A 20,751-nucleotide genomic window follows, 5' to 3' on the forward strand; every position below is an offset into this window, starting at 1 on the left:
ACACACACACACACATGTACACTCACACTCACACACACGCACACACTCACACACACACGCACACTCACACTCTCACACACACACACACGCACACACACACTCACACACACGCGCACACACACACACACACACACACGCTCACACACACACACACTCACACACACACGCACACTCACACACACACACACTCACACACACGCACACTCACACACACACACACACACACACACACACACACACACTGACACTCACACACACACACACACACACACACACACACACACACACACACACACACTGACACTCACACACTGACACTCACACACACACACACACACACACACTCACACACACACACACACACACACACACACACACACACACACACACACACACACTCTCTCTCCGACTCTCCTACCATAAGCACAGCACAGTCTGGGGCCCAGGTCTGGCCGCACAAAGAAGGGGGGCAGCCAGGATGCCAGGTTGAGACTCCCCTCTTGGGTGGAGTACTCCGGCAGGGGGAGGTTAGTCATCAGGTCATCATACCTGCATTGGGCAGAGTCACAGCAAGGTACATTCCAGCACAACACTGCTTTAACCAGCAAACGACAAACTTAACAAGACACATTCCAGCACAACACTGCTTTAATCAGCAAACGACAAACTTAACAAGACACATTCCAGCACAACACTGCTTTAACCAGCAAACGACAAACTTAACAAGACACATTCCAGCACAACACTGCTTTAATCAGCAAACAACAAAGTTAACAAGACACATTCCAGCACAACACTGCTTTAATCAGCAAACGACAAAGTTAACAAGACACATTCCAGCACAACACTGCTTTAACCAGCAAACGACAAACAAAGTTGAACTCCTGTTTTGAATTACCGGGAAGGCATGAGAGCCATGAACTCCTCCCCTGAAGGCCAGTCCTTTAGCCGGTACACTGGCGCCTCACTGCCTTTACCCCGCCACCCTAGCGGGGCACAGGAAACAGCACAGGTGAGTCAGCAGTCTCTGCTACACTGATACACATACACTGCTGTTCTGTATGAAAACACTTTACAAATCTGCTGGATCGAATGCACTCGGGCAACTTACTCGTCAAGTCCTCAAAGCCATCCCAAAATTCCTTAACGCCGGACACGGACACCGCCCCGTCCCTGCAGTTTACCAGGTCTCCCTGGTGGTCAGCAAACTCCCGGCTGAAAGATTCGGCCTTCCACAGACTGGCTTTTAGCTTCTTCTGGATGCCAGAGACCACCACCGGCTGATGAGGAGGAAGAACAAAAGGTCTGCTTTAACTACTTACATCTGGTTTTAGAATTCCAGACCATTTCCTAATATCAACTATGACCAAACAAAGGTATGATTCAGATAGTACCAGAAGTGGAAATGAAAAGTGCAAGTGAGTCACTCAGAGTGGGTGGGAGTGAGTTGCTCGGAGTAGGAGAAAGTGTGGGGTTTCGAGTGGGAAACAGTGTGGGGCTTGGAGTGGGAGGCAGTGTGGGGCTTGGAGTGGGAGACAGTGTGGGGCTTGGAGTGGGAGACAGTGTGGGGCTTGGAGTGGGAGACAGTGTGGGGCTTGGAGTGGGAGACAGTGTGAGGCTTGGAGTGGGAGACAGTGTGAGGCTTGGAGTGGGAGACAGTGTGGGGCTTGGAGTGGGAGACAGTGTGGGGCTTGGAGTGGGAGACAGTGTGGGGCTTGGAGTGGGAGACAGTGTGGGGCTTGGAGTGGGAGACAGTGTGGGGCTTGGAGTGGGAGACGGTGTGGGGCTTGGAGTGGGAGACAGTGTGGGGCTTGGAGTGGGAGACAGTGTGGGGCTTGGAGTGGGAGACAGTGTGGGGCTTGGAGTGGGAGACGGTGTGGGGCTTGGAGTGGGAGACAGTGTGGGGCTCGGAGTGGGTGGTCTCGCCGCTCTGACCTGGCCCAGCTCCCAGCTCTCCCTGAAGAGCTTGCAGTTGCCGGGATGATGAAGGTCTCTGAGCCACAGCAGGCGTTTGTCACAGAGCCAGGCGTGAGGGGCGTCTGAGGGGGCCGTGGGCGCGGGGTCCTCCGCGTCGGGCTTCTTCGGCTCCGCCCTGGCCTCCTCGCCCCCCTCCTGCTTGGGTTTGGGCCTGCTGGGCCTGCCGGCCGGGATCCTGTTCTCCACCACCGAGGCGATGATGTCATCCAAGATGTTGGGCATGCACCTGCTGCTTTTACTGGTCTGAGCGGCGAAACATTTCAGAAACACGCAGGTGTGAACAGCATGACGGCTCCACCATCACCAACACACTCCATCTACGACAACGCAACAGACTGTGGAGCAAGCCAGGTGTGAAGTGGGTAATTAGGAAGCCGGATGCAGTTAGTGTAGTGGGAATCACTGCACTTTGGCGTGGGGATAATTTGGCCCAAAGTGAAGACTGCCCCCTACTGGCTGAATAACAGACAGGGGTGGAGAACAGGGAGGGGTTGCAGTAGACTGCAGTAGAAGGGGGCGGCCCAGCAGTAGATTGGGGAAGGGAGGTAGACGGGGATGGGGCTGCAGGATATTTGGGGTGGGGTGCAGTAGATAGGCAGCTCTGACCTGGGTTAGACTGCAGTACACCGGTGAGAAGGCCATGCTGGCCTCGGTGTTGCCCAGACGGAGCTTCCCGGCGGTGGTGGTGAGCAGGTCTCTGAGGGTGGAGCCCTGCTCTGTGCTGCTGGGCCCCAGGATGGAGGGCTTAGCGCTCTGCACCTCCACCCCCTCGCCCTGCTCCACCTCTTTCACCACCGCCACCACCCCCACCGCTGACTCCTTATTTTCTGCAGAAGAAGAATGTGAACAGGGTCACACAAGCTGCCAGAGGGTCACACATGCTTTCAGGGGCAGAGTCACACAACGTTTAGCGCTGAGAGACCAAACAGCAGCACCCTAAACTCCAGCAGTCCATAAACCTGACCATCACAACCAATCCTTAAAACCTGACCATCAGCCCTGTCCATCGATCACGTGCATCAACTGTCCATCGATCACGTTCCTCAACGCAGTCCATGAACCGGACCGTCGACCCTTTCTATGAGCCTGCCCAAACATAACTATCAACCCTGTCCATGAGCCTTTCCATCACAGCGGTCCATCACAGCTGTCCTGCCACTTGCTGTGTCTAAGAGCTCCAAGCCCACCTTTCTTCTCCTGGCGGGAGGTCTGCTCGGCGAGGTCAGCCAGGAAGTGCAGGGGGGATTGGGCCTCAGGCGGGGCGGGCTTGCAGTCTGACTCGGCCTTGAGCGAGGGGTCCTCCTGGCACCCGGGGGGCTTGCACAGGGACATCTTATTGCTGTGGTTCAGCACATTCTGCAACACCTATAACAATCAATCAACCAACAAGCCCATCTTTAGTCCTGTATAGTGCCATTTACCAACAGCCTGTCATATGGCACCCCACAACAGACACAAACAAACAAACAAACAAACAATAACCTAAAAAGCTACAATTGAGGATCTGGAAAATCTGGGACCGAAAATATGTGAAGAACTTGAGAATTATTCTGAAACTCCATCAAGTTTAACACAGTCCTCATAAATACCACAGGACTTAGTCATCTCTGTTCAACACCACAGAGATGACTAAGCTTCTCACGCATGTGGACCTGAGGACTCGAACACAAAGCTAACAATCTAATGGTATTGTTCGACTTGTCTTCCCCATGTAACAGTGCCTCATCTGAGACAGGAACCCAAATTCTTTCGATCCGGCAGTACCTGGGACACCCCGTTGGTGGACGGGATCGTGCTGAGCTTCACAGAGCAGGCACAGTGGGCCCTAATGCCAAACCTCTCCCTGAGAGTGTGCATGGTGTTCAGCAGGTCTGCCAACACTGCAGGACACAAAACAACTGCATGTAGCACACCAGTCGGTCCTCACAAGTCCCTTGTGAGAACGATTTAACACACACAGGATTATGCTCTTTTAACACGCTGAAAAGTAGATATAAATAATAAAGTCAGTGTCCTGTTCATTCTGAAGGACAGGAGACAGGCACACAGTAGATCGGTCAAAGCCTCTGTCAAAAAATTGTTTACTCACATCGCTAACTGTTAAGCCTGTTTTGCCTTGTAAAGCTTATGTTTTGGAGTGGCCATGCTTCATGTCAGATCATACTATAAGTGAAGGTGTTTGAATAAAAACAGTTACTTTTCTGAACCAGGTCTGGGTCATACAATTACATGACATACTTTACCTTTTCAGACACTGATAAAAAAAAAAACTTACGTCATATGAAATATAGTAATAACTCTTATTTTTTACAGGTGACAGAAGGGCTGAAGTTATATTAGATATGCCTTTGTCATCTCGGGTGTGTTCAGGGGTGCAGTAAAAGCATTGGAAGGCCAGTGAGGACTCTGCAGACAGTGCTGGGTGAGGCCTAGGACACTCTGGGATAGGACGTGCCGATCCCTACCTGTTCCAGGAATGATCTGAGTGGGCATCAGATGCTTGGGATCATGAGGCTGTCCTTTGACACACTTCAGCCAAGGGTACTGGTCTTTCTCTGCGAAACACAACAGCCATTTTACACTCCGCTAGCATGTGCTCCACTCAATTACAAACAGCCTTCTGTGACACGCAATTACATATTTCAGTATAAGGAACAAAAATATGAAACCAATAACTGTGCTATGGCACAACGCAAATAAGCACATGTGTAGGAGGATTTTTTAATTCTATTTTTTGGCTGTAACAACATGAATGTTTCACAGCTGGTCTGTTCTACACCTGAGTAGTCTTCTCAGGGTGCTCTTCCAAGCATATTCAACACCAATGTCAAATCAGCACTTCTTTATGGTGCAGAGAACAACAAAAACAACCAATCAAGACACTCCTTCATCAGCAAGTGCCTACATACCATTGTGGGAATACTTTGGCAAAAGACAATCAAAAGTGAAAACTTAAGGGGAAAAAATAAACCAAGAAAAGATAGAGATCCTAATCAAGCACAGAAAGTTTGGATGGTTTCGATACTCAGAGGAAGTCATGGTCAAACATCACCAGACAACAGAAAAAAAGAAAAAAAGAAACAGAGCAAGGCCAAGGAACATCTGGCGAACATCATCAGAGGTAAAGACGAGGAAAACAGGATGTTGATGGAAGGAACTGGAGGTTCTGGCCCAAAACATAGGGTGCTTGAGTTCTCCTGTGAATGATCTATGCTCCACATCGGAGCCAAAGAGCTGGAGAAATCAAGCTCTGTAGACAGCAGGGTTCTGTAGACAGACAGTGGAGTAAAGAGAAGATCTGGACTCAAGCACAGAGCAGAGCATTTAGAAGAAAGGAGAGATGAGAGGAGGGGAAGAAATGAAGGAGTGCTCACACATAGAACAGCTGCAGCTAACGTTTGCAGCTGGCTTTCCTGGTGAATCTTTAATATAAGTACCAAACAAGAGCCCCGAAAACAATCCTGGTGTCAACCATAGAATTAAAAAGCAAGCAAACGGTAAACATGCTGTCCCCCTACTGCTTGGCGCCTGATGTTGGTATTAGCTATGAACCTACTGAAAGCTTTTATTGGATTAACGGTAGACTAACTTGAAGTTGTTCGCTAAAATTGCAGGACACCGTTCCGAAAAAGTGGAACAGCAACGTGCTGTCGACGAACGCGATACAGGAGATCACAGGACCTGACAAAGTCATCTTGCAGCATATTGGGAGCAACAATCCAAATCTAAAAAAGGAACATCTCATCTACCTCCCGAGGCTAGTAGTTTACTTCACAGCTGACACTGCCCATTAACCGTCATTCAAAAGATGGTCCTATCCAAAAACATTTGGAGGACTTGCATCCAAAAACAAAAATCGGGAGTCCAAGTTGACTGGCTTTCTGAACATATTCGCTTATTTAGATCGGTCTGAAGCCAAAAGCAGGCGAGCAGGAATATCAGCATTCCCACGGTCCTCAGTGACACTGGCCTACCTTTAGAGACCTTCCGCTCCTTCGTCCTGTAGCAGTCCACGCACACCACGAAGCCGCACTTCTGGCACACCCAGTGCAGGTTGAAGAGCGTGGCCTCACAGACGTCACACATCTCCCTGACTCCTCGCACCGCCCTCTTCCAGGCCAGAGACACTGAGGGACAGAGCAGAGCGAGGGGAACACTGTGTAATGCACGCACTCACTGAGCACTTTATTAGGCATTTATTAGCCTTAGACTTCTACTGCTGTAGCCTACCCACTTAGAGTGATGACGTGTTGTGTGTTCAGAGATGCTCTTCGGCATACCACTGTTGTAATGTGTAGATATTTGTGTTACTGTCACCTTCCTGTCAGCTTTGACCAGTCCAGCCGTTCTCCTCTGACGTCTCTCATTAACAAGAACTTTTGCAGAACTGCTGCTCACTGGAATTTCTCGTTTTTTGCACCATTCTTTGCAAACTCTAGAGACTAGTGCGTGTGAAAATCCCAGCAGGTCAGCAGTTTCTGAGATAGTCAAACCAACAATCATTCCAATGTCAAAGTAACTTTAACTGAACATTAACTGAAGCTCCATGATTGTATTCATTGCACTGCTGCCACACAATTGGCTGATTAGATAATCGCATGAATAAGTAGATGTATTAAAGTAAAAATGTTTCCAATAAAGTGCTTGGTGAGAGTATATCAGCAGTACATACGAGTCATATGTGCTAGATATCTCACCATTTTTCTTGATGCACGTTGCTGCTGTGATTTCAGACATGGCTATCTGGCAGAATTTGTCCCCGATGCAGCTGAGGATGTATTTGGCCGTCTCCACATCCAGCTTGTTTTGCTCACAGACACCGGGAGCCCACATGCTGATGGCCTCATCATCGTACTGGTCTGGGGAGGAGAAGCCGTCCACTCTCACCGCTCCATTCTTGCTGTATGAGAGCCTTCGGCAGAAACAGATACTGCAGTTAGAGAACAGGGCTTTCGCCTTCAGGGAGAATGTCACTCAACCTGGCCATGAATACAACAGAAGCAATATCTAACATTTAATCAAATATAACTAAATGGAATAATATGAATATAAGCTTTAGCTTCCTTTTAAGTGAGTGTGTGTGTGTGTGAGTGTGTGTGTGTGTGTGAGTGTGTGTGTGTGTGTGTGTGTGAGTGTGTGTGTGTGTGAGAGTGTGTGTGTGTGTGTGTGTGTGAGTGTGTGTGTGTGTGTGTGTGTGTGTGTGAGAGTGTGTGTGTGTGAGTGTGTGTGTGTGAGTGTGTGTGTGTGTGTGTGTGTGTGTGTGAGTGTGTGTGTGTGAGTGTGTGTGTGTGTGTGTGCGAGTGTGTGCGTGTGTGTGCGTGTGAGTGCGTGTGAGTGCGTGTGTGTGCGTGTGTGAGCGTGTGTGTGTGAGTGTGTGTGTGTGTGTGTGTGTGTGTGTGAGTGTGTGTGTGTGAGTGTGTGTGTGTGTGTGTGCGAGTGTGTGCGTGTGTGTGCGTGTGAGTGCGTGTGAGTGCGTGTGTGTGCGTGTGTGAGTGTGTGTGTGTGTGTGTGTGTGAGTGTGTGTGTGTGTGTGTGTGTGAGAGTGTGTGTGTGTGTGTGTGTGTGTGAGTGTGTGTGTGTGTGTGTGTGTGTGAGTGTGTGTGTGTGTGTGTGTGTGTGTGAGTGTGTGTGTGTGTGTGTGTGTGTGAGTGTGTGTGTGTGTGTGTGAGTGCGTGTGAGTGTGTGTGTGTGTGTGTGTGTGTGTGTGAGTGTGTGTGTGTGTGTGAGTGTGTGTGTGTGTGCGAGTGTGTGCGAGTGTGTGCGTGCGTGTGAGTGTGCGAGTGTGTGCGAGTGTGTGCGTGCGTGTGAGTGTGTGTGAGTGCGTGTGTGTGCGTGTGTGAGTGTGTGTGTGTGTGTGTGTGTGTGAGTGTGTGTGTGTGAGTGTGTGTGTGTGTGTGAGTGTGTGTGTGTGAGTGTGTGTGTGTGTGTGTGTGTGTGTGAGTGTGTGTGTGTGTGTGAGTGTGTGTGTGTGTGTGTGTGTGTGTGTGTGTGTGTGTGAGTGTGTGTGTGTGTGTGTGTGTGTGAGAGAGTGTGTGTGTGTGTGTGTGTGTGTGTGAGTGTGTGTGTGTGTTTGTGTGTGTGTGTGTGCGTGTTTGTGTGGCTCACCGTCGGAAGTAGTAGAACCTGCAGAAGACGGGCGAGTGGCCGGGCTCCTCCCCTTTCCGGCTGCGGGCCAATCGGCACTCGCGGCACTTCTGCAGGCTGGGCGTGGCCTGGGAGCAGGAGTCGTCCTGCAGGAAGGGCTCCCCCGTCTGCTTCAGCTTGCGAACCCTGCGCCAGTCCTTCAGCACGGAGCGCGGGACCCCGTCTGGGGACCAGGCACAGTCCCGTCAGGGCCATAACGCGACGGTAAACGCTAACGATCCCCTATTAAAACCCGGCTTCATTAACCCTAACTGTGTGCTGCCGAGTACAGGGCCAGATACAATCACAACCTCAGACAGCTGGCTGTATATTGCTGCAGTGATGAGAGTTAAATGTGGTTTTAAACTACAGGACAAGCGTGTAGTAAGGTTTCCTGCAGTCTGATGACATGTGTAATTGATTATCACATTTCTAAAAATAAAACCGAGATAAACCTCACAGAGTAATTATGAAACAAAACCCTGCAGAGAAATTATTAAACAAAACCCTGCAGAGAAATTATTAAACAAAACCCTGCAGAGTAATTATTAAATGAAAGGGTGAAGAGTCATTATTAAATGAAAGGGTGAAGAGTAATCATTGAATGAAAGGGTGAAGAGTAATCATTGAATGAAAGGGTGAAGAGTAATTATTAAATGAAAGGGTGAAGAGTAATCATTGAATGAAAGGGTGAAGAGTAATCATTGAATGAAAGGGTGAAGAGTAATCATTGAATGAAAGGGTGAAGAGTAATCATTGAATGAAAGGGTGAAGAGTAATCATTGAATGAAAGGGTGAAGAGTAATCATTGAATGAAAGGGTGAAGAGTAATTATTAAATGAAAGGGTGAAGAGTAATCATTGAATGAAAGGGTGAAGAGTAATCATTGAATGAAAGGGTGAAGAGTAATCATTGAATGAAAGGGTGAAGAGTAATCATTGAATGAAAGGGTGAAGAGTAATCATTGAATGAAAGGGTGAAGTTGTGCTTACTGCTGCCGGCCAGCTTCAGCCTGTTCTTCTCCTTGGCACTCCGGAAGACGCCGTTCGCTCTGGGCTCCTCCTCTTCTTCCTTCCTGTTGCTCCTCCTCTTCCTCAGGTCGCTCTGCTTCTTCTTGTAGGTGGGCTTGGCCAGCCGTTTGGCCCTGTGCTCTGATTGGCTGCCGTCCGACTCCTCCGTGCTCTCCGAGGTGGATTTGTAGCTCCGCTTGGCGGCTCTTTGAGGTTTCCCCTCCCCCTGCTCCTCTCTGGCCACCGGGTCGTCTCCGACGTCCGGCACCTCTCTGTTATCCTGCTTATCTCTGACCTCCGCTTTCTCTCTGACATCCTCCTTCTCCCTGCTCTCCTTATTCTCTCCGACCTTCTTCTCTCTGACATCCTCCTTCTCCCTGCTCTCCTTGTTCTCTCCGACCTTCTTCTCTCTGACATCCTCCTTCTCCCTGCTCTCCTTATTCTCTCCGACCTTCTTCTCCCCGACGTCCTGCCCGTGTCTGACCTCCTGGTCTGAGGAGTCTGGACCGGCCGGCGTGGATGCCGTCAGGCTGAGGGCGGAGGGCTTGGTCTCAGGCTTCCCGGCTGCGGAGCCGTTTCTGTCCTCCTCCGAGTGGCGGGTCAGCCAGGCTTTCTTCAGCTTGTGGTAGTTTGGCCGGCTGGGTGGGGCCAGCTGGTCATTGGTCAGGGAGCTGGGCGGGGACGGCTGCCCATTGGTCAGGGAGTTTGGTGGGGCCAGATTCCCATTCGTTAGGGAGTTGTGTGGGGCCCACTGCCCGTAGGTCAGGGAGCTGGGTGAAGCTAGCTGTCCATTCGTCAGGCAGCTGGGTGGGGCCGGCTGCCCATTGGTCAGGGAGCTGGGTGAGGCCTGGTGTCCATTGGTCAGGGAGTTTGGTGGGGCCTGATTCCCATACATTATGGAGTTGTGTGGGGCCCACTGCCCATTGGTCAGGGAGCTGGGCAGGGCAGGCTTCCCATTGGTCAGGGAGCTGGGCGGGGCTGGCTTCCCATTGGTGAGGGAGCTGGGTGGGGTTGGCTTCCCATTGGTCAGGGAGCTGGCACTGGTCACACCATTGGCATGGGAAATGGGGGGCGGGAGCGGAGGCAGGGCGCTTGCGCTGCTCTGGGTAGGGTTGGCCATTTGAAGCTGGGCAGCAGCGAGCACAGCCTTGCGCTTCTTCAGGTGGACGATGTGGCCGGGGTGCAGCAAACCCTGGGGCAGCTGTGCGCTGGGAGAGGGGGGCAGGGCCTCTTGGGGCCTGGCAGCACCTTCTGCTTTCTCCCTGGCCGACGTCCCGCCCGATTGGCCTGGATCAGCGGCGGTGGAGGGCGGATCCACAGAGCTGGGATTGCACACGCCGTTGGGCGGAGCTGCAGGAGGGCAGGCAGCCCCTCCCTGGGTGCCGTTCCTGAGGGAGGTGTGCTCCAAGGCTCCCCCAGGCAGACTGCCCCCCGCGCCCCTCACACAGACGGAGGGCCGCATGATCACAGAGGCCGCCGCTGACTGGGGCTTAGTGCCTCCGCTGGCCCCGGGTCCCCAGCCCTCGGGCGGGGTGCTGCGTGTCCCACTGCCGCCCCCCGCCCCCCTGACCTCCGGGATGAGCGTGGGGGGCCTCTGCTGCTCCGGCACCGGCCCCACCGCCGGCCCCGGCCCAGTCGAGCTCACCGCGTGGACGGGGGTGAGCGTGGGCGGAGACAGCCGGGCTGCTCTTCCCTCGGGGTGCCCCAGAGCATGCTGGGTATGCGGGGGAGGGGGGTGAAAGACCGGAGCCCTGTGCAGGGCGGGCATGCAGCGGAGAGGGTCGGACAGGGAGAGCCGCTCCGCCATCTCTACCGGACGCGTAACGGGGGAAGGGTGGTCGGACTGGGCCCTGCTGCTGAACAGGGGGGCAGGCGGGGGCGGGCTGGGGTAGGCCTGGCGAGCCTCGCCATTGGACAGGCAGGGGAAGACCCCGCCCCCACACTGGGGCACAGAGTGGGGCTTCAGCCCGTACATCTCACTAGCGGCGGGGTCCAGGTCTCTGTAAAGGCCGTGGCTCTTGGCAAGGGGCGGGGTCGGAGGGGGCAGGGCCAGGTAAGGCTCTCTCTCTCCCTCACTGGGCCGAATCTTGGCCGTGTAAGGAGCGACCTGGATGCTCTCCTGGAGGATACGCCGGCTCTCCTCCTTGTACATGCTGGCTCTGTCGACGGGGCCCTGCGGCGCCCTCTGCTGGCCCGGAAGGGGATCCAGGAAGTGGCGCTGGTGGTGGCCCTCTCTGGCCCCCAGGGGCCACATGCTGTCCGTGTCCGGGGCGGGGTGCGTCGGGGTGAAGGCTCGAGGCGGCTCCCCGAAACCACTCTTCTCCCTGGAGCGGTGAAAAGGCACAGACACGCAGCCGATGGGACGGACAGTCACTGCTGCAGAGCGATCACCACTTCAGCTCAGTCCATTCAGCAAACAGTGAAAAATGCCCATTATGTTCCATGAGGATTTTTCACTGGGTTGAATTTCCATTCACTTCCTGAACTGACTGACTTGAAATGGAACTGATCTACAACCCTCAGTTAGTAACGGGTATCTACAGTGCAGTCCATAAGTATTTGGACAGTGACATTTTTTGTGTTGTTTTGGGTTATGGACAGCCCCTCTTTCACATCTTTACAGTCTAAATAGAGATTAAAAACCAGACGGGAGCCAAAGTGAACTTTGGAAGCTTTGAGCAGTGTGAGTTATGATAAGCGTGCGCAGTGCTGAGTGAGAGGGCGGGGGGTCGCGTCGTCGTGGAGACTCACGGCGTGCTGTTGGACAGCGAGGGGCTGGAGCGGGGCTGGGGGTCAGCGCTGGCGGGTCTCGCGGGGGCGTGGCTCAGTGACCTCAGGCCCTCGGGGGCGTGGCTCAGGAACCCCAGGGTGTCGGGGGAGCTGACAGGGGTGTGCTGGGGCAGCCAGGGGCTGGCCGTGTTCTGCACACAAACACACAGCGGTCACGCAACAGCTCCAGAGGGGAGAGGGGGGGCACACCAATCTCTTCTAACAAACACAAACACACTCTCTCTGTCACAAACACACACACACACACACACACACACAAACACACTCTCTCTGTCACAAACACACACACACACACACACACACACAAACACACTCTCTCTGTCACAAACACACACACACGCACACACACACACAAACACACTCTCTCTGTCACAAACACACACACACGCACACACACACACAAACACACTCTCTCTGTCACAAACACACACACACACACACACACACAAACACACTCTCTCTGTCACAAACACACACACACACACACCTTTCTCTTTCATAGGCACACACGCGTCTCTCTCGCTCGTACACACATACCTCTCTCGTTTACACACACACACCTCTCTCTTTCACATACACACACACACACACACTAACCTCTCGCTCTCTCTCTCACACACACACACACACACACACACCACTTGCAGTACCCAGCAGAGGTACTGTACATAAAACACCTCAAGTGTTTCCCTTAACTCTGACACTTAAGGGTTCATTCTGCAACACTCCTAAATTTAAGGGAAGCTTAAGGGAAACCTTAAGGGGAAAGTACACTTCAGGTGTTTTATGCGACCGGGCATAAGCCCTCAGAGACACACACACCAGCCATACTGAGAGACACCTACACATGCAACATATTAACTCCACCACTGGGGGGAGACACTGAGCCTGAGACTGGGGACAGATACCAGCAGACACAGAAGGCTTGTGAAGTACATTCACGTCTGTATGAAGTAAGCCTCAAACCAGCAATCACTTTGGGAAATGAAGCAAACAAACACAAAAACTAGCTTTCCCGTATCTGATGTTAATTCACTCTAAAGCAGGAGAAGCTGAAACAATGCACTGAGAAAATGATTGCTGTTTTTCCAAAAACCAAAGCTCTCATGTGCTCGGAGAGTGAAAAATGTACTATTTAAAGAGATGTTTTTGGTAATATCAGACAGATTAACAGCAGCGAGAGACATACCCTCCTCAGACAGGTCTCTGAGCTGACGGAACTCTCCGGATGCCCCCACTTGGCGCCCGGCAGCCCCAGGGCGGGGTACTGCCAGACGATGGGGTACAGACCCAGGTGGTTGTAGGAGGGCCCTGCGGGACCGGGGGGCTGCTGATGGTGGGGGTGATGAGCCAATCCCACGGCCCCCAGCATGGAGGGCGGGGCCAGCCCGGGGAGCAGGCTGGGAAGGAGGTGGGGGTGGTGGAGGAGGCCGGGGTGGGGGCCGGAGCGCGGGGGCTGGTGGAGCGGGTGGAGGGGGTGGAGGTAGTGGCCGGGCTCGGTCGGCGGCCGGCGGAGGGCGGGGTCCCTGTAGACGGTGAAGGGCTGGAGCGGGCTGCTGGGGGGCTCGGAGGCGGAGCCTCGCAGAGCGATGGGCTTAAAGACGGGGTGCGGCTCGTCCGGCTCGCCCCCTGACCCCTCCGGGGCCGCGCTGCCATTGGCCCGGCGGCCTCTCTGCTTCTCGCCAGGGGAGGGGTCCCGTTTGGACACATCGTTGGACAAGGCCAGTCCTGGAGAGGGTCTGGGTCTGGGGATGTCTGGAGAAGAGCTCTGCTTGTAGGGTGTTCTGACTTCCTGGGGGAAGGAGGGGTTTGGAACGCAGGGCGTGGCCGCAGGACTCTGTTGGCTTGAGCTGGGCGGGGCCGTCTCCTCAGAGAGAGAGTCCCGCAGCTGTGGCTTATGCTCCGTGCTCCTGCAGTCTGACGCGGGCCAGGTCTCCGTGGTGTGCCGCTCAGCCTCCTGGGAAGGCTGCGGAGCGGAGACGGCCCCCGAGCCCTCCTGGGGTCTGCCGGTGCCCTCTGCGGGGTCGAGCGCATCCGGCGGCGTCCGCGTTCTGGGCACGACGTTTCCGGAATGTTCCGCAGATAACGGTTTCGAGCTGCCCTTCATTCCTGCCCCACACTCCTGCTCCTGTGTTTCAGAGTTGCCACCGATTGGGTGCTGCGGAGCAGGTGGGGTCTTCGCCCCTCCCAGTGCAGGTTCGTCAGACGGGAGTGTCTCTGTCCCAGTTTCCTTACCCTCCCCGGGGGCCGCCTCCTCCTCCTCCAGCCCCTCGGCACTCTGGGATTGCTCCTCGCCGTCCGGCCCCTCGGCACTCTGGGATAGCTCCTCCCCCTCTGGGTGGGGCTCGGAAGCGCCCGTGCCTTTCCTGCTCTCTGATTGGCCGCTCTCAGCCCTGCCACACCCATCCTCCACTTTCCTCCGCTTCACGTCGCCCCTGTCCTCCTCTGGCTTCCTCCTCTTATTCACCATGGCTTCACTTCTAATCGCCGAGGGATCTGGCCAATTTAAACAAGGATAAAAATCAGCCAAGCTCTCCGGGACAGGAGCCCAGCCTGCCTGACAACAAGATTTCACATAAAAATAAAAATAAAGCCTTTTAGAAAAGAAGACTGATAGGTATGCGGCTCCTGTAGTCGTGACGATGGTTAATGAGGGCTCTCAGGCTTTCAGTGAACCGCAGGAATATGCTGAGTGTATCTGAGGTAAGCATTACATCAGCCTCGCCCTGTATTAGGCTATAAACATGTTTTAAGCGATGCATTATCTCGGGTGATAAACGAGGCTCCTCTTTAAACAACGACGGCTTAAAGCGACCGTTTTATGGTAGGCGATGGCTTAAAATGCCTGTTTGCCCGCTGATTCCACACCCGCGCCTTCAGTTTGGCAGTGGGAGAAGCAGTCCTGCTCCCATTCTCAGCCCGTGGCTCAGCTGCCTCCGCCGCCCTCGGGGCCACGGTATCCACAGAGCCACTGAACTGGGACAGCAGCCCTGTTTCACCAGCTCTCCTCTGGGACAGCTCTCTCACCTGCCTGCGTGATCCCATTTCACTCTCCCTCACTACACACCCAACAAACGAAATACAGGACAGACACTATGTACAGTACAGCTTACCCCGAAGCAATGTGCTTTACTGTTCTTCAATTCTGGTATTGTTTTTTGTTTGTTTTTAACAAACATTAACCTTATTCACAGTACTGCAGGGGAACTACAAACCCCCTCAGTCTCCATGTCCAGTGGAGAGGTTAAAGGTCACCAGGGTAGTTCAGGTTAGTTCAGGCTGCTCTTGCCCTCTGACCGGTGGAGGTAGAGGACAGGGCTACTCAAGTCAAGCCATGACTGTACTGACTGACCCTTCTAGCGCTTGTGAGGGATTGAAACCAGCTGTGATGCTTCTCCATTGAGCCGTTCTGCTTATCAAACGGATAACAAAACAGGAGGATCTCAGTGAGAACTTGCAGTAGTGATGGAGAGTTCAGGGCTGAGTTCAGGGCCAGCTCGGCGATCTCACCCACCTTTCCCTCCGGGCGAGGGCTGGGCCTGAGGCGTGGAGCCAGAGGTGCTCAGGGCCCTGGGGCTGCTGGCCTGTGTACGTGTGGGATGAGCCTGCAACATTACAGCACAGTCAGTGAGAAACCAGCTAAATCAGAGATGAATCAGCACAGTCAGAGAGAAATCAGCAAAATCAGAGATGAATCAGCACAGTCAGAGAGGAATCAGCAAAATCAGAGATGAGTCAGCAAAGTCAGAGTGGAATCAGCAAAATCAGAGATGAATCAGCACAGTCAGAGAGGAATCAGCAAAATCAGAGATGAGTCAGCAAAGTCAGAGTGGAATCAGCAAAATCAGAGATTAATCAGCACAGTCAGAGTGGAATCAGCACAGTCAGTGAGAAATCTGCTAAATCAGACAGGAATCAGCACAGTCAGAGAAGAATCAGCAGTCAGAGAGGAATCAGCACAGTCAGAGTGGAATCAGCACAATCAGAGAGGAATCAGCACAGTCAGAGAGGAATCAGCACAATCAGAGGAATCAGCACAATCAGAGAGAAATCAGCAAAATCAGAGAGGAATCAGCACAGTCAGAGATGAATCAGCACAGTTAAAGATGAATCAGCACAGTCAGAGAGGAATCAGCACAGTCAGAGAGGAATCAGCACAGTCAGAGAGGAATCAGCACAATCAGAGAGGAATCAGCACAGTTTGAGAGGAATCAGCAACATCGGAGAGGAATCAGCACAGTTAGAGAGGAATCAGCACAGTCAGAGAGGAATCAGCACAGTCAGAGTGTGACTCACAGGAACACTGCTGCCATTTTGGCTGGTGCGAGTCCGACGTCTGGACGCAATGCCAATCTTTTCACCTTTCAGCAAAGAATGCACAATATCATCTAAAAATGTCATCTGCACCGTAGAAGGGTCAACATTCTGAGGCTCTAGTACCTGCAGAAATAGGGAAAAGGACAAAAATATAAATACATATAAAGACTGCACAGATAGAACATATATGAGTGGCTAATATCTAAAAAAATCACAGCAATGTGTTTCTTATTGACCATGTCCCTTTTCTGAGAATTGATGTGGAATGATGTGGAAGAAGGCTATGTTAGCTAAGAGGGTTTGTGTATAAGCCCTTACCCGGGCGTGGTATAAGCCCTTACCTGGTCGTTCATCACGATCATGGCACGGCTGCCCAGGTCGTGATGGGTGATGATTCCTGAGAACCACTGAGTGGCAGAGTCCTGGCGGTAAACCCGCACCCTGTGTCCGTTCAGAGAGTAGGGGCCTGTGGGAGGGGCAGACACAGGCGTGGATATAACCATTCTAACTGCTATTTATTTCCTCAGCTGAACATCCAATTTAGCAACAAGCTATTAAATAAATCTAGGGGTCGTCCAGTGAAAAAGGTGATGAAAATCATTTAGATGTACCTCTCATAAAAATGTCCTGGGTTTTCTGCTCTTTCACCCAGGCACACACCTCCTGGTGTAGCTGCAGATTGTCCCTGAGCACTGGATTCAAGATGGCAGCCTCCTCCTGCAAGCGAAACAGATCCAGAGGACAGATGAGTTGAACCCATGGAGATACAATAAGACAGTTTCGGTTTAATGGCACAAGAACCCTGTTCATGGAGGCAGCCATGTTTGACAGTAGGGCTTAGGGGGTACCGAAGCTTGAAGGGATGAATAGGAATAAAAATACATATTATACCTTCTCTCTGGCTGTGAAATTACATCAGTGAGAAGAAAAGAAGTACTGTCCAAAACACTATACTTCTGCCAGGGAAAATTCATAGCTTTGACTTCAATGGGGAAAATTGCTTTTTGGCACCAAAAGCTTAACAAACAGCAAATCCTCTGGTAACCACTGGAGTTGAAAGCTTTAAGGGGAATGTCAATCCCTGGTCCCCTGACTAAACCACATTAACACCCGGTCCAAAGGATGGAATAGCTAAACCACATTAGCACCAGGCCAAAAGGACAGACTAGCTAAACCACATCAACACCAGGCCCCAGGTACTGAATGTGGACCATACCGACACTGGCCGTGGCTGGCAACCCTGTTGTCACAAGCCTCGCCAAGGAGGGATGGTTTCAGTCAGCTGGGATGAGAGCATTTCACTGTGCTCCAGCGCCCCCCGCTGGTCTCTCAGAACCCACAGGGCGCTTGCGTCCTCCTCTGACTCACGTCTGTGGGAACCGGACTTGTTAATCGCGGCAGTATAAAAAAACGGCAGCTGATATCCCACGCGTCAGAGGAGAGCACAAGCCCGTCACCGCTCTCCTGAATCGACCGTGGAGGATGTGGTGAGGTGGCAGAGTGAAGAGATAAGGAGGTATAAATAAAAAGACATAATAAAGACACGAGGCCCAGAGCGAATGTGAATCATACGGTGACTCACACAACGTACCGGGGCTGAACATGAAGAATAACAGTGAGGCGCTGAACGATCCCCACGCGCTCGGTGTTTACAGCACTCAGTAAGCACTCACATCTGACCAACTGGCCCTTATTAACACAACTTATTAACCGTTATACTCTTTATATGCTTCATTACTTTATTGCAGTAGGCCAACTACATATAAATAATAATCATGAATGTTTTAGGATAAGCTTGCGTTGACATGTTTTGAGAGGGTAAGGTCTGCAGCAGTGACAGATGGTGAACAATCAGATTGTCCTTTGTGTGAGGAACAGCTCTCTGAACACAGTTTAGCTCAGAAGGGTGTCGCATGCTTTGTTTATTGAGCGGCAGCTTAAACACCTCTCAGCTACAGTACACCCCCTGCACCACCTGCAGCTTAAATATCTCTCAGCTAGAGTACACCGCCTGCACCACCTGCACCACCACCTGCACCACAGTACACCCCCTGCAGCTTAAATATCTCTCAGCCACAGTACACCCCCTGCAGTTTAAATATCTCTCAGCCACAGCACACCCCCTGCAGCTTAAATATCTCTCAGCCACAGTACACCCCCTGCAGCTTAAATATCTCTCAGCCACAGTACACCCCCTGCAGCTTAAATATCTCTCAGATACAGTACCCCCCTGCAGCTTAAATACCTCTCAGCCACAGTACACCCCCTGCAGCTTAAATATCTCTCAGCTACAGTACACCCCCTGCAGCTTAAATATCTCTCAGCTACAGTACACCCCCTGCAGCTTAAATATCTCTCAGCCACAGTACACCCCTGCAGCTTAAATATCTCTCAGCTACAGTACACCCCCTGCAGCTTAAATACCTCTCAGCCACAGTACACCCCCTGCATCTTAAATATCTCTCAGCCACAGTACACCCCTTGCAGCTTAAATATCTCTCAGCTACAGTACACCCCCTGCAACGTAAATATCTCTCAGCCACAGCACACCCCCTGCAGCTTAAATATCTCTCAGCCACAGTACACCCCCAGCAGCTTAAATATCTCTCAGCCACAGTACACCCCCTGCAGCTTAAATATCTCTCAGCCACAGTACACCCCCTGCAGCTTAAATATCTCTCAGCCACAGTACACCCCCTGCAGCTTAAATACCTCTCAGCCACAGTACACCCCCTGCAGCTTAAATATCTCTCAGCCACAGTACACCCCCTGCAGCTTAAATATCTCTCAGCCACAGTACACCCCTGCAGCTTAAATATCTCTCAGCTACAGTACACCCCCTGCAGCTTAAATATCTCTCAGCCACAGTACACCCCCTGCAGCTTAAATATCTCTCAGCCACAGTACACCCCCTGCAGCTTAAATACCTCTCAGCTACAGTACACCCCCTGCACCACCTGCAGCTTAAATATCTCTCAGCTAGAGTACACCCCCTGCACCACCTGCAGCTTAAATACCTCTCAGCCACAGTACACCCCCTGCAGCTTAAATATCTCTCAGCCACAGTACACCCCCTGCAGCTTAAATATCTCTCAGCCACAGTACACCCCTGCAGCTTAAATATCTCTCAGCTACAGTACACCCCCTGCAGCTTAAATATCTCTCAGCCACAGTACACCCCCTGCAGCTTAAATATCTCTCAGCCACAGTACACCCCCTGCAGCTTAAATACCTCTCAGCTACAGTACACCCCCTGCACCACCTGCAGCTTAAATATCTCTCAGCTAGAGTACACCCCCTGCACCACCTGCAGCTTAAATATCTCTCAGCTACAGTACACCCTCTGTAGCTTAAATATCTCTCAGCCACAGTACACCCCTGCAGCTTAAATATCTCTCAGCCACAGTACACCCCCTGCAGCTTAAATATCTCTCAGCCACAGTACACCCCCTGCAGCTTAAATATCTCTCAGATACAGTACACCCCCTGCAGCTTAAATATCTCTCAGCAACAGTACACCCCCTGCAGCTTAAATATCTCTCAGCTACAGTACACCCCCTGCAGCTTAAATATCTCTCAGCCACAGTACACCCCCTGCAGCTTAAATATCTCTCAGCTACAGTACACCCCCTGCAGCTTAAATATCTCTCAGCCACAGTACACCCCCTGCAGCTTAAATACCTCTCAGCTACAGTACACCCCCTGCAGATTAAATATCTCTCAGCCACAGTACACCCCTTGCAGCTTAAATATCTCTCAGCCACAGTACACCCCCTGCAGCTAAAATACCCCTCAGCCACAGTACACCCCTGCAGCTTAAATATCTCTCAGCCACAGTACACCCCCTGCAGCTTAAATATCTCTCAGCCACAGTACACCCCCTGCAGCTTAAATATCTCTCAGATACAGTACACCCCCTGCAGCTTAAATATCTCTCAGCAACAGTACACCCCCTGCAGCTTAAATATCTCTCAGCCACAGTACACCCCCTGCAGCTTAAATATCTCTCAGCTACAGTACACCCCCTGCAGCTTAAATATCTCTCAGCCACAGTACACCCCCTGCATCTTAAATATCTCTCAGCTACAGTACACCCCCTGCAGCTTAAATATCTCTCAGCTACAGTACACCCCCTGCAGCTTAAATATCTCTCAGCCACAGTACACCCCTGCAGCTTAAATATCTCTCAGCTACAGTACACCCCCTGCAGCTTAAATACCTCTCAGCCACAGTACACCCCCTGCATCTTAAATATCTCAGCCACAGTACACCCCCTGCAGCTTAAATATCTCTCAGCTACAGTTCACCCCCTGCAGCTTAAATATCTCTCAGCCACAGTACACCCCCTGCAGCTTAAATATCTCTCAGCCACAGTACACCCCCTGCAGCTTAAATATCTCTCAGCCACAGTACACCCCCTGCAGCTTAAATATCTCTCAGCCATAGTACACCCCCTGCAGCTTAAATATCTCTCAGATACAGTACCCCCCTGCAGCTTAAATATCTCTCAGCTACAGTACACCCCCTGCAGCTT

The 20,751-nt window shown here is 52.0% G+C and overlaps 1 protein-coding gene across 1 annotated transcript in view; it reads right to left on the reverse strand.

Annotated features, from left to right (window-relative positions):
- Window positions 1-20,751, reverse strand: part of LOC133118058 (probable JmjC domain-containing histone demethylation protein 2C) — a 59,122-nt gene that overhangs the window by 4,568 nt on the left and 33,803 nt on the right. The window contains exons 4-21 of the mRNA XM_061227721.1: window positions 16,829-16,934; window positions 16,559-16,683; window positions 16,197-16,340; window positions 15,415-15,505; window positions 13,090-14,396; window positions 11,862-12,031; window positions 9,093-11,434; window positions 8,083-8,284; window positions 6,675-6,889; window positions 5,952-6,104; window positions 4,443-4,532; window positions 3,742-3,857; window positions 3,165-3,342; window positions 2,584-2,804; window positions 1,936-2,220; window positions 1,112-1,280; window positions 899-986; window positions 419-549 (exon numbers count right to left, since the gene is read on the reverse strand). Of these exons, the coding sequence (XP_061083705.1) occupies window positions 419-549; window positions 899-986; window positions 1,112-1,280; window positions 1,936-2,220; window positions 2,584-2,804; window positions 3,165-3,342; window positions 3,742-3,857; window positions 4,443-4,532; window positions 5,952-6,104; window positions 6,675-6,889; window positions 8,083-8,284; window positions 9,093-11,434; window positions 11,862-12,031; window positions 13,090-14,396; window positions 15,415-15,505; window positions 16,197-16,340; window positions 16,559-16,683; window positions 16,829-16,934 (6,133 nt within the window). The remainder of the gene's footprint in view (window positions 1-418; window positions 550-898; window positions 987-1,111; window positions 1,281-1,935; window positions 2,221-2,583; window positions 2,805-3,164; window positions 3,343-3,741; window positions 3,858-4,442; window positions 4,533-5,951; window positions 6,105-6,674; window positions 6,890-8,082; window positions 8,285-9,092; window positions 11,435-11,861; window positions 12,032-13,089; window positions 14,397-15,414; window positions 15,506-16,196; window positions 16,341-16,558; window positions 16,684-16,828; window positions 16,935-20,751) is intronic.

The sequence above is a fragment of the Conger conger genome, chromosome 18 (genome assembly GCF_963514075.1).
Source record: "Conger conger chromosome 18, fConCon1.1, whole genome shotgun sequence".
Classification (NCBI taxonomy): domain Eukaryota; kingdom Metazoa; phylum Chordata; class Actinopteri; order Anguilliformes; family Congridae; genus Conger; species Conger conger.